Below are 13,216 nucleotides of genomic sequence, written 5' to 3'. Positions count from 1 at the left end.
ATGGATTGACATAAATTGAAAGTAATTTTAAATGGATTGACATTAATTAGAAACGTATAAAATCATTACTCACCATAAGTGGAATAATATAATCATTACTCATATTTATGAGTGATTATATGTTTTTTTTTTTATTGAATTTAATGATTAATAATATAAATTATTATAACTGGTAAATGACTAATAATACTATAAAATAATTTATAAATTTATTATAAAATAACTTATAAAATAATTTGATAATAATATAAATTATAAATTATTATTAAATTGTAAAATAATTTATAAATTATAAAGTTATTATAAATAATTGTAAAATAGTTTTATAATTTTATAAGTTTTATAAGTAATTACAACTGGTAAATGACTAATAGTACTATAAAATAATTTATAAATTTATTATAAAATAATTTGATAATAATATAAATTATAAATTATTATCAAATTGTAAAATAATTTATAAATTTATTATAAATAATTGTAAAATAATTTTATAATTTATAAATTTATTATAAAATAATATTATCAAATAGATTTTGGAGGTATTAAAGAAAATGTGGAAGGAAGAGGAGAAGTTGTTAAAAGAGGAGGGATACTCTCATGAGGTATACATCAGCTTTTTGGCTGATGTGGATGAAATATGTTGAAGTGGCAAAATATGATGATGTGTCAAAATATAATGATGTGGCATCGGAAGTCTGTTTTAAATATATATAATAGATATGGGTACTATTTCCCCGATGTTTTTAATTCTCCGCATTTTAGGATTGAGATACATTGTGTGTGGAAGATTAAAAACATGTCTTCCAACTATTACGATCATATTAGAACTGAAATGGAAGTTAGAGAAAAAATGATACTATGTCGGTTAAATAGTCATACTCAAAAATAGTATTCAAATATTACGAGCAATTCTAGTAAATCTATTAATTATTGTTGTTTTTTTTTTTTATGAATTTTAATGAATTATATAATTATATTTTTTCTCATTAAGATATGGTAGTATGAAGTCATTTTTTTCAAAAGACAACTTTTATATTTAAAAAAAATAAAATAAAATAAATTTAAGTCGCGTTGAAAAAATAGACTTTCTTTAAGACACCAATACACCTATATTGCAAATGGTGACTTTTCACTTTCTTAAAAAATAAAGTAATTTGGTATATACTTTTTAAAGAGACTTTATTGGCAATTTTTTTTTAAATGGTTTTTATTTTTAACAAAACTCTATTGTCAATGTGATTTTAATTTTTTTTTTCTAAAAAAATCCATCCTATTATTTGGTAATATTAACTTTTACGGTTGGTTTAGTAGTCAAAGTAGAATATAAATATCATAGAATATAGAAACATAATTTTATATAATATACTTATTTTGGTTACTCATAGATTATTTTTATTGGAGATAGTTATATTCAAGACGTATTAAATATTGACATGATTTAAGTTCGTGAGGAAAACGACTAGTTAATTAGGTGGGAGAAGCTTCTAACTTCATTACCACATTTAACAATTTAATCTAAAGACTTAATTGCAATTTTGGTCTCCCTATTTTAGCTGAATCGCGAAAGTAGTCCCTTCATTTTGTTTCTCCCCAGTTTTGGTCCCATAAACAGAATTTTGATCAAAAACTTAATAAAATTTCATTTTTTTTGCATTTATTTAAGTCACACCATGCCCCAAGATCTCATTTGCAACAATTGTATCTGAAATCTATAATTATAAATGGTATAGTACGACTTTAAAAAATGAAATTTTATCAAGTTTTGGATCAAAATTCTGTTTGGGGACCAAAATTCTGTTTGGGGGACTAAAACTGGGGAGAAATAAAATGAGAGGACTACTTTCACAATTCAGCTAAAATAGGGGGATCAAAATTGTAATTAAGCCTAATCTAATCGATATGAATTTTCTTACACCGTTAAACTCTTGGTTTGGTATCCACAAAAACTTTCCCTTTACCAATAGAATTTGATGGTAGCATTTTCCTTCCTTTTTTTTTTTTTTTTTGCTAATCTACCCACCTATAAGTAGTCCTTTTCATAGCTGACTCCCATTGAAAGCATCGATTATTAGCACTTAAGCCCATGAGATAAATTCAATTTAAAAGACTGGTTCATTAAATAAGAGAGTTTCATGATTTAATTACTATATTAAACCGATTTATCTACTTAATGTAAGACTCTCAATAGACACTAAATTTAGATGTTCTCCTATATAAAATTCAAACTTTATTATATTGCAAAATCTAACTCTATTTACTAGATTCAACACTTTTTGGCTAAAATGGTATATTTAATTTTTATTCTTAATAAAAGAAATATTAAAATTCCATAGCCATAAACATGTTGATTTGCCTAAAAAAGAAAAATACATTGAACCAAAATAATAATAATAATAATATTTTTGCGAAAAGCTATACAAAAGGAAGAGGCAATAATCAGAAATATGGAGAAATTTAGAATAGTGCCATATACCAACTAATTTAGTGGAATATGAAACACAAATAATTTGAACATTTTAGCATTTTTCAGAAAATAAATATATAAAAAAAGTCGTTGTTCAAGTTTATACATCTCGCGCTCACCTCGTGCGATGCACCATACACGAGTGATTAATGTTATAAATAAATAAACAAATCAATAGTATAATACCCAACATACCCCTCTTTTTTCTGTTTCAATGTAACAATGTATTTAATGTATACTTTCTCCTTAAGTTCTATAAATATATTTCATCACTTCATAGACTCACCAACCAACAACACACTACCAACTCACCATTGGATCTACCTATCTCTCACCTTCTTCTCCATTGATCCGTTTCTCTCTCTAACGGTAACTGCATTCTATCTCTCTCTCTCTCTCTCTCTCTCTCTCTCTCTCATTTAATCTGTTACGTTGTTAATTTTCATTTTCATGTGTATGTAACTGTGATCACTTTTTTGAATCTCTAAAATATCTGATTTTGATTTGAATTTTGAGAACCCTTTTAGCTGATTTGATCTGGGTTTTTGTTGTTTTGTGTTGAAAGGAAGGATTTGTGTTGAACATTTAAGAAGAACCAATGGCACGCAAGAAGATTAGAGAGTATGATTCTAAGAGGTTGTTGAAGGAGCATTTTAAGAGAATCTCTGGACAGGACTTACCAATTAAGTCTGCACAAGTAAGCACTTATTATTTATTAAGATATTTATACCTTGTAGTTTTGGTGGGTTTGACCGTTTTAGATGCTTACTTACATTGAAGTTTTCACCTATTGAGATACATGATATGATTATTGTTACTATCTTATGATGTGTAAAAGTATTAAGTTACCAATATGGTGTGACATGTTGAGAGATAACCGGTCTGTTGAGCATGTGGTCGAGAGTTTGATCCTTGACTAAAGTGAATGGAGAAGTATTTGTTAAGAGTCCTTAAATGGATGGATCTTTGTATCTTGAGATTTTAGTCTCTGACATTCAGTTGAGGCATACCTCAGTAACAAAAACATTAATGCATACAAGTTTATGCTTGAAAATATCTTATATGATCTAAAATTTGTTAATTTAGTAGTCACTATAATTTAACTTCAATATGGCTACTCAATATGTGTTTTGAGCTGTTGTTTTATACAAGTTATGATATGTAAATGTAGACAAGTTACTAACATGGTGCTACATATTTAAAAATGACCGATCTCTTGAGCTTGTGGTTGAGAGTTCGATCATTGAACGGTGTGTATGTAAAAGCACTTCTTGGAAGTCCCTTAAGTGGATCTATGTAACCTGACATATTAGTCTCTGATTTTCAGTCAATAACCGATAAAAATGTATACAAATTTGTACTTGAAAAGATCTTGTATGATCTAAAATTTGTTAATACAGTAGTCACTAATATAGTCTATCTTCAATATGACTTGACAGCTCAAATTGTGTTTTGATCTTTGTTGCTATATGATGATGTATACTATTGTGGTTTGTGAAAAAGTGCAATTTTTCACATTGAAAAGGTTCAATCTTGAAAAATAAATTTGCTGGGTGTTTTTGTTTTATTCTTCAGGTTATAGAATCTACTGATGTCAATGAGCTAGTAAAGAAGGAACCATGGCTTTCATCTTCAAAATTGGTTGTGAAACCTGACATGCTATTTGGAAAACGTGGCAAAAGTGGTTTGGTTGCTTTGAATCTGAATTTGGCTGAAGTTGCTACTTTTGTGAAAGAGCGTCTTGGAAAAGAGGTGCTTTTTCACACTTTTCGATCATTTTTTCTTAGTACTTCAAGTTCATCTTTTAAGTGTTTGTTGTCTTTGTTTAAAATGCAGGTGGAGATGAGTGGATGCAAAGGACCTATAACAACTTTCATTGTTGAACCTTTCATTCCACATAATGAAGAGTTTTACCTTAACATTGTCTCAGAGAGACTAGGGAACAGTATAAGCTTTTCTGAGTGTGGAGGAATTGACATTGAAGAGAACTGGGATAAGGTACCAAGATGAATATTTTTTTTACTTAAAAAATATTTAATTCTCAATGTAAATTTTACTTAAATAATTCCCTTTATAATCTAAGTTTTTTGTTCATATTTCAGGTTAAGACTGTATTTATTCCAACAGGGGAATCTTTTACATCAGAGAGTATTTCTCCACTTATTGCTACCCTCCCCATGGAGGTATATTCACTTTGCTAGTTTGTTATTCTATGAACATTTCAATATGGTATCTTTTTTGTCTATGTTTGGCTTCACGGTAGACAGAGCCTAAAGTGATTTCAGACACAAATTTGATTTAAACATGTTTGGGTGATGTTGATTTGAATGGATTTTGACTTGAAGCTAGGATTTGTAGTCTTTGATTCCGAACATTGTTTTAACACTGAAATTTATCGTTTAACTTACTTTTACGTGAATATATCCAAACATAAATAATTATACATTCAACTAAAATTAATTTTACAAAATCAATTTATTTAAAATCAAGTTTTGCCTCTGTAGAACTAAACATGTGTTGGTTATTGAATAACTAATACATTTTAGTTGGTGGACAAGTTGTTTCAATTATTTTCTCTAAAAAAAAAAGTTGTTTCAATTATTTACCTGTTTTTCATTCATGCCTACAGATCAAGGGAGAAATTGAGGATTTTCTCAAGGTGATTTTCAATATATTTCAAGGTATTTAATGATATATTCATTTACAGAACATCAGATATGCTTGTGAAAACTTCATTGACAGTTTCAATTATTTATTAATATTTTTTTTGTTCTTTTTCTCTCTCATGTTAGATCTGGATTTCACATTCTTAGAGATGAATCCTTTCACTCTGGTCAACGGAAAGCCTTATCCTTTGGATATGAGAGGAGAGTTAGATGACACTGCTGCTTTCAAGAACTTCAAGAAGTGAGTTTCTTCCATCACGAGAATATTAATTGTTATTTGTAGGATGAATATCATATCTCTAACCACTTAGAACTGATTAACTGAATGATATTTCATGAGTAACATTTATTAATGTGTTTGCATGTTCTTATTTTCAGATGGGGAAACATTGAATTTCCAATGCCATTTGGAAGGGTTATGAGTCCTACCGAAAGTTTCATTCATGGATTAGACGAAAAGGTACACCAACAATCGTATTCAAATTCATTTCTAACTTTTTCCCTAAGTTGCTGATCTTAAACATTTTGCTTCTTACTAAGTAGAGATATGATTTTCTGATCTTCATGGTCAATTAACTTCCTTGTACTAATATCTTATGAATCATCGACAATATTATTACTATTTCCTTTATCATACTTATACAAAAAATTTTATTCTGAAAAGCTTAGGTTGTTTTGTTTGAATGTTTTCTTTTCCCAGACAAGCGCGTCTTTAAAATTCACCGTGCTAAACCCAGTGGGCCGAATTTGGACTATGGTAGCTGGAGGAGGTGCCAGTGTAATCTATGCTGATACGGTGTGTTATTCTATTTCTTCAAAACTAAGTTCATTGCTAAATTATATTTTCTTGCTACATTAAGCAACTAACTTCTTTCATACAAATTTATTATAATAGGTAGGAGATCTTGGTTATGCCCCAGAGCTTGGAAATTATGCAGAATACAGTGGTGCACCAAAGGAAGATGAGGTCTTGCAGTATGCTAGAGTTGTAATTGATGTAAATAATTCTTATCTCAACTTTTTTGGTATACTATTATCAATTTACAGATTTGGCATTATGCTTTTCATAATCAGATATTCATTTTTTGGATGTGTAAGGAATAAAAATGCTACTTTGATACCGATATTAAAGTGATTATGTATCTCCATAATAATCTCTTTGCAGTGTGCAACTGCAAATCCTGATGGCCAAAAGCGGGCCCTTGTGATAGGAGGAGGAATAGCTAACTTCACTGATGTGGCAGCTACATTCAGTGGCATAATTCGAGCTCTAAAGGAGAAGGTCAGCCTTATAATCGCAAATCTTTGCTCAATTTGAGCCTGTTTGAATTGACTTATCTACTAACATAAACACTAGTGAGTTTGTTTTAGAGAACTTACGAAACAACTTATCACATGCCCATAAGTTGTTCTCAACTTCCATAAACTTATCAAGATTTATGAAAATAATTGACTATTTATTTTTTAATAAGTTTATATGCAAGCATTTATATGATAAGCAAGCACTTATCTTATAAGCGCTTAATTAAGCTATTTATGAAAAAATGGCCTTATTTCATGATAGAGTTAATTGATTGTTGAATTATTACAAACCAGGAACAAAAACTAAAAGAAGCAAATATGCACATCTATGTGAGGAGAGGAGGTCCTAACTACCAAAGGGGTCTTGCAAAAATGAGGGCACTTGGAGAAGAAATTGGCATTCCTATTGAGGTTGGTTAAGTAACATCTCTTTATTGATTGTTTTAAGAAACCAATTGATGTTGATTAATAAAATTGTTTTTGATTAACTTTTCTATGATCTATTTTGCTCTCTTTTCAGGTTTATGGACCTGAAGCAACAATGACTGGTATATGCAAACAAGCAATTCAATGCATCACTGTTTCTTCTTAATTATCATTTATCAATAAACCAATGCTTTGTGTTAAAGAATATTCTGTAGTGATTATTGATTCATAATTGTATTTCCAATCTACCAGAACTGAGAAATTTGGTGACAGAGCATAGATTGTTGAAAATTTAATAATGTAATAAAGTGGTCAAGAATGTTTTGTATCATGTAGAATTCTGATAGTACAATCAAGACTCTATAAAGTGATAGTGTACTTTGTTTATGTCAAGTCAAGCTACAATTTCATGGTTCTAAGATTTATTTTCATCATCCAGTAAATTAATTTTTATTTCACATTTATGGCTACTTAAATTTTCTGTTTGAAAGGGTCTCTGAATAAACCTATCTATATATGCATGCAGTTGTACAACTTTGAGTTTTGAAAAAGAAATCATATGATATATGCAATGCATCACTGAGTGTGACATTAGAGAATTATTATGCAGCAAATAGAGCAAGCAACAATGCAATATCATATATCATTTATATGACAAAATAGGACTTTGGATTTATTTCTTATAGAAACTACTCACCTGAAATACTTTTTTGATTCATTACTTACAAAAACTCTTATCAATTTATAGCTACATAGAGAAGTTACATGAGCAAGCTTTTGGAAAGATTGAGATAGTAAAGTAATGTATAAATGAAGTTGTTTTAAAGGCTCGTGTAATTATTGTTTATAATAAGTAATTAGCTGTTTATCCATGCTGCTCAATGTTTACCATGAAAATCAGCAGAAATAAGTTTTTTTTGTTTGTTTGTTTTTTTTAGAAGAAATGGTAAATACCGAAAAATAAATTCTAACAATGACACATGTATAACATGGACCATTTAAAAAAAGAGATATGTGAAATCAATTTCGTAAAACAAAAAAAGAAAGTAATATTCAAAATCAAGACGCAAATTTTTTACTAAGAGAGATAGTTGTGTGCAAGAATGAATGAAGAATAATGTCGTCTAGATCCTCTCCTTCTACCGTGACTACAACAACCTTTCAACCACATATTACAACCCTTAAATATATCCAATGAATGAAAAACAATAATATGAAAACAAAAAGAGAATCCACTTGTTTAGATCTCATAACTTTATATTTGGTCTAAATTACGGTATTATTTATTTTAGGTTTGATTTTAGTGTCTTTGTACTACTGTCTTCAACTCTAGATGAAATGCAAAGAATGCTAAATTTATTTTGGTGGGGAACAAAAAATAAAAGGAAGTAATAAAGGAGTTAGATGGATGAGCTAGGATAAGCTTTGCATGCACAAAGAATGGGGAGAAGGTCGAGATTCGGGGACATTGTTTGATGAGATCATGGATTCATTGAGTATGTGGAAAGAAACTTATAAAAAAAAAAAAACCGTAGGCAAATTAGCACTTATGCAAGTGAAGTTTATTATGCTAATCTATTTTTCATTTAACGAATTTGGCATTGTTCTGAGTGCACATGACTTTTAGTTAATTCCTATTGGTCCAAGGAATTGTATCTCATTGCCTTCAATTGATGATTCACCTTGGAATTGATTTGAAACAATATCACAATTTTCATTCCTAATTGGCTAAAAATTTGCCATTTAACTATCATGATTTGGAAGGGCAATTCAAATGTTATGGAAGAATGGCATCATTTAAGTGTTTGTTTCCTTTTGTTTAAATTGACAATAACTTGGAGGGATGCCATAATTAATTTAGTGGTCCAATTTTTGACTCTTAATTAGCATATTTAAGTTTAAAATTGTAATATTCAAAGGCTTGTGGGCCAAAAGTTTGTGGTGGTTAGTATTAGAATATAATTTTGGTTAATTAGGTTGTATTTTATTTATTAGAGTTTATTAGTCCATTGAAGCTAGCCTTTTAATATTGAAAGCTCTTCTATTAAATGGAGATAGAGTTTGATTGAGTAAAAAAATTTGGAGTTAATTCTCTTTGGGTTCTTTGAGTCGTATTTGAATTTCTCGATTTTTCTGTGTCGCTCCTCTTTGACTAATTAATTGGCACATCTATAGTCGGTTGCAGTGTCTTCTCGACTTATCAATCGAATATTCATTCCGATGGTGGCGTCTTTCATCATTTCCACCATCGTGACTCCTAATTTGGATTAGACGGCTCCAAGTTCGTCATCAGTGTTAGCATTCCAATTTATGGTACTCCTTGGTTAAGGAATAATGAGAACTTGTACGTTACTACTCCATTATCAAATGTTACAAATCTCACACATGTTTCTGCTCTAATTGACCATCAAAATCTACGATGGAATGAACATCTTATAAGAGAAAACTTTGGAGAGATGGATGCAACAAAATAAGAGAAAACTTTGGAGAAATGGATGCAACAAAGATCCTAAATATCCCCATGTTGAACATCACCAACCCGGATGAGAGAATTTAGAGATTCACATGTCATGGTGACTATACCGTGAAAAGTGAATACTAAGTTTGCATTGAACATATTATTGGTTGTGACGAACGACAAAAAATGTGGTGTTTGCAACTACCACCAAAAGTGAAAACCTTCTTCTGGAGAATAGAGAGGAATTGCTTATTTAATACATCTTGCTTAAGGCACATGAATTATGTGTATCGCAGAAAGCATGATATTTGATCAAACTCAATTGATAGTGAGAATGAATGCATTATTGAATTAACCCCTAAGTTCACATGCATAATGAACGACTCTTGAGACGCCTCGAGGAAAATGAGCACATGAATGAACCAAATCACATTAGAATGTCATGTAGGTATGAGACTATTGAAGGTGTGCAAACACGAGAAGAATGAGTTGAATTGTGTTTGTTTAAGTTGGATTCTTTTTAATTTTTTGATTAAAACTGGTTCGGATTTGATGACTTAGATCAAAAGTAATAAAAATAAGGAATGCAATAGTAAAGTAGCACAAACAATTTATCCTAGTTCACAACCAACTTGGTAGCTACGTCCAGTCCCCTCAGTTTGAAGGATTTATCCACTAATTCAACTCCTTGAATTACACATCACCTGATCCTACAAGTCAGTCTTCTCAAAACAGTTTGACAACCCCATACTTTTTGAGAAACACAAACACCTTGACTCTACAAGCCAAGTCTTCTCCACAATCTGACAACTCCATAATGTTGAAGGCACACTACCCACTTGACCCTACAAGTCAAGTCTTCCCAACACAACCTGAGATCCAGAAATTGCTTAAGCCACCCTAAAGTCACTATAAGGCAAGGTTACAAAGAGTTTGAGACTAGTTTGGTTTTGCTTCTATAAGCAAAATTATCACAATGATTTTCTCACACTAACAATGAAACACTAAGCATTGAATAATATAAAGTTGAACGGGTGCCTTTGCTGAAACTGAAGCCTTGAAATTAGGGTTGTAGTTTTGCCCCTTGTGAATTCTGAACTGTATCTTCATTCTAGCTTAGTCAACAATGATTTTCTTCAAAAATAATTATGAAAGATGCGTTTTTGATAATATGACATTTAGGCAATTTTTTACTTATGAATCTGTTATGAGCAATTCTTCTAGAAAGATATTGTGCGTATTTGTTCAGATTACGTTTGCAAATTGATTCACTTAATTCTTCCTTCATACACTTGATTTGATCTGGGTCGGAATAAAATCTGGACTTGTTTTTGGACCTTCAAAGATAAATATATGGCTAAGTTCAATTCAATATTTTGCTCAATCTATCAAAGCCTTTGACATTCCTTTAGAGTCGTTGACTTTTCTCCATCAGAATCATTGACGTTTATTGTTGAAGTCAGATGTTGTGTTGCTTGAATAATTAGAGTCAGAGGCAGATTGAAAGTTGTGTGACTCAAAATTAGTGGGATGAACAACTTCACATTTATTTCATTATCAGAGTCAGTACAACTTCAGAGTGTACTTCGTATCAAAAGCAGTACTCTAGAACATGTTGTAATCTTCAGAGTCATTTCAACCTCATAGGCATCATTCTTGGAACACGTTGCAATCATTAGAGTCAACGAAACATGAGCTTCAGAGGCAGACTTGATCAATAGTTGCTTCAGACTTCAAAGACATGTGTAAGTTACTATTCATCAGAGCACACATAAATAATGTTCATCAAAGCATGCTGAAATACTATTGATCAAAGCAAACATAAATATTGTTTATTAGAGCACGTTAAAATACTGTTCATTAAAGGATGCAAAAATACTGTTCATCAGAGGCATGAAAACTACAGAATCACGTTGAGCTTCCAGAAGCATGTTGAATCTTCAAAGATTGGTGAATTATTCAAAAGCATTCTTTAGACTAAAACTTCATAGGCAAACATCAGAGAATGATGCACATTCTTTTCCAAAGCATGCATTTGTCTGATTTTGAGGATTTCGTTGACTGTTTTGATTTCGTTTCCTCTGACCTTTTTACTTCTTTTGGTGAATTCTTCTTATCACTTCCTCTGTTGATATCCTCTGGTGGTATCCTCTAGTGGTATCATCTGGTCATTTTCTTCTTCCAATTAATGAAGCCATTAATTTAAATCTATTGTTCTCATAAAATACTTTTGTTAACATCAAAATTATAAGTGGAAAAAAAACTTGGTTCCAACAACTATATGTTTGAAGAAAATCTTATAACGATTGATATGTACTAACTATACCAACAAGATCCATATTCTTTTCGATATCTTATTGCATAAGAACTCTATAGTTAAGCGTGCTTGACTTAGAACACTTTTTGGATGAGTTTCCTTTTGGGAAGTTTTCCAGAAAATATGCGAGGAGGACACTTTAAAGAGTCGTGTTGGTTTTTGGGGACAATAGGAAATCCTTAAAGCAGTCTTGGACGTTACACCCTTGTCTGACAAATGAAAATGGGACTAAAGGAAGGTGAGGCATGGGGACTGCTCCAAGCGATAAAATGGATCAATATCATGGGGTTTACTCATGTAATTCTGGAGAGGGATTGGAAGAAGATTGTGGATGATATTTGCAGCAAAAGATCACGTCGAACGGAGTATGGTTTTACTATGGATGAATGTAGATCATTGTTGAGTTTGTGTAACTACATAAAGGTTGTTTTTGCTAGGCGATTAACCAACAATAGTGCTAATTGTATTGCAAGGGCATCTATCTTGAATGCTCCTTGCACTATTTACTCGCATGTACCATAATATATTTCTTTTATTAACATGAATAAAATGGTATATGCCTATTTGAGTTTAAAAAAAAAGAGACCAAACTTAACTTTATATATAAATAATTAAGGGACCAAATTGACCTATAATATTCTATCTTCAATTCATTTACTGTTTATTTTTTCTTTTTTAATCGTGGAAGTGGTAATTGTATTGTCAAAAACAACTAATAACTATTTTACAACGATCACTAAGAAGATTCAAATTTCATTACAAAGATAAACACTTATTATTGAACTAATATGTCATGAACAACTATGAGTTTCATATGCTTTTGTTGTTGAACAATAATTTTGAAATACCTTTGATGGCTTATGAATTCTTCTTGTTGGAAACATGAAATAGATTCTCATATGGCTTATAAATAATCCCTTGTCGTCTCCTTTAATTCCTATAATTATAACTCACAACATTCTTACGTCTTGTTTTTCTTGAACTTGTATTTTGTTTGTATGTGATAATTGTGATGTATTTTTTAAATAGAGTATTTAAATTTAATATTTAAATTAGATTATAGCCCGTGCGTTGCGCATATATTAATTAATTAATTTTATAAGTTTTATAAGTAATATTTTATGTATTATAAATATAGTTATCTTATAATATTACTTTATTGATTTATAATAATTGAATATGATTAGGAAAATTAAAATGAAGCAAAATCATGTTTATCACAATCATCCAATTTAATTTTTAAAATATTTTGTAAAATTCGTATGATAGCTTATTATATATAGGATAATTGTTTGACACATTGTACTTTGATTGTCAATTTATTTTTTAATATATAATGGTACTTGTATTTATTTGATGAAATAAAATGTAAAATACAAACCCAAAAATAAGATGTAAAAATTTAAAAATATGATTGACTATTTAATATTATTTATTTTAAAAAACTGTTAATGTTGAATTATATTGTAGCGTAGTCTAAATTTATTTGTTTTATTAGTATGATGTTTTAATTGCGAGCATGAGAAGTTGTTGTAAGAAAAAATATTGAATATATTTCATCAAGAGTTTGTAAAAAAAAA

General features: G+C 30.0%; 1 protein-coding gene across 2 annotated transcripts; it reads left to right on the top strand.

The window, feature by feature from the left end:
• Positions 1-2,695: 2,695 nt before the first annotated feature.
• Positions 2,696-7,254, top strand: LOC101501008 (ATP-citrate synthase alpha chain protein 2-like). Of its 2 annotated transcripts, none has more exons than XM_004488549.4 (13): positions 2,696-2,836; positions 3,033-3,164; positions 4,043-4,219; positions 4,304-4,465; positions 4,570-4,650; positions 5,097-5,148; positions 5,260-5,374; positions 5,512-5,593; positions 5,834-5,929; positions 6,029-6,130; positions 6,299-6,415; positions 6,730-6,846; positions 6,956-7,254. In XM_004488549.4, exons 2-13 carry the CDS (start codon positions 3,066-3,068, stop codon positions 7,025-7,027), a joined length of 1,272 nt encoding a protein of 423 aa, XP_004488606.1. In that variant the 5' UTR covers positions 2,696-2,836; positions 3,033-3,065; the 3' UTR covers positions 7,028-7,254. The 2 variants fall into 2 exon arrangements, with proteins under 2 accessions (XP_004488606.1, XP_004488607.1); XM_004488550.4 differs by having other exon boundaries at positions 2,712-2,836; positions 3,037-3,164.
• The last annotated feature ends 5,962 nt before the right edge of the window (positions 7,255-13,216 follow it).

The sequence above is a fragment of the Cicer arietinum genome, chromosome 1, assembly GCF_000331145.2.
Source record: "Cicer arietinum cultivar CDC Frontier isolate Library 1 chromosome 1, Cicar.CDCFrontier_v2.0, whole genome shotgun sequence".
Lineage (NCBI taxonomy): Eukaryota > Viridiplantae > Streptophyta > Magnoliopsida > Fabales > Fabaceae > Cicer > Cicer arietinum.
Note: the sequence above shows the minus strand (reverse complement) of the source record. Positions and strands in the feature narration are given on the sequence as shown.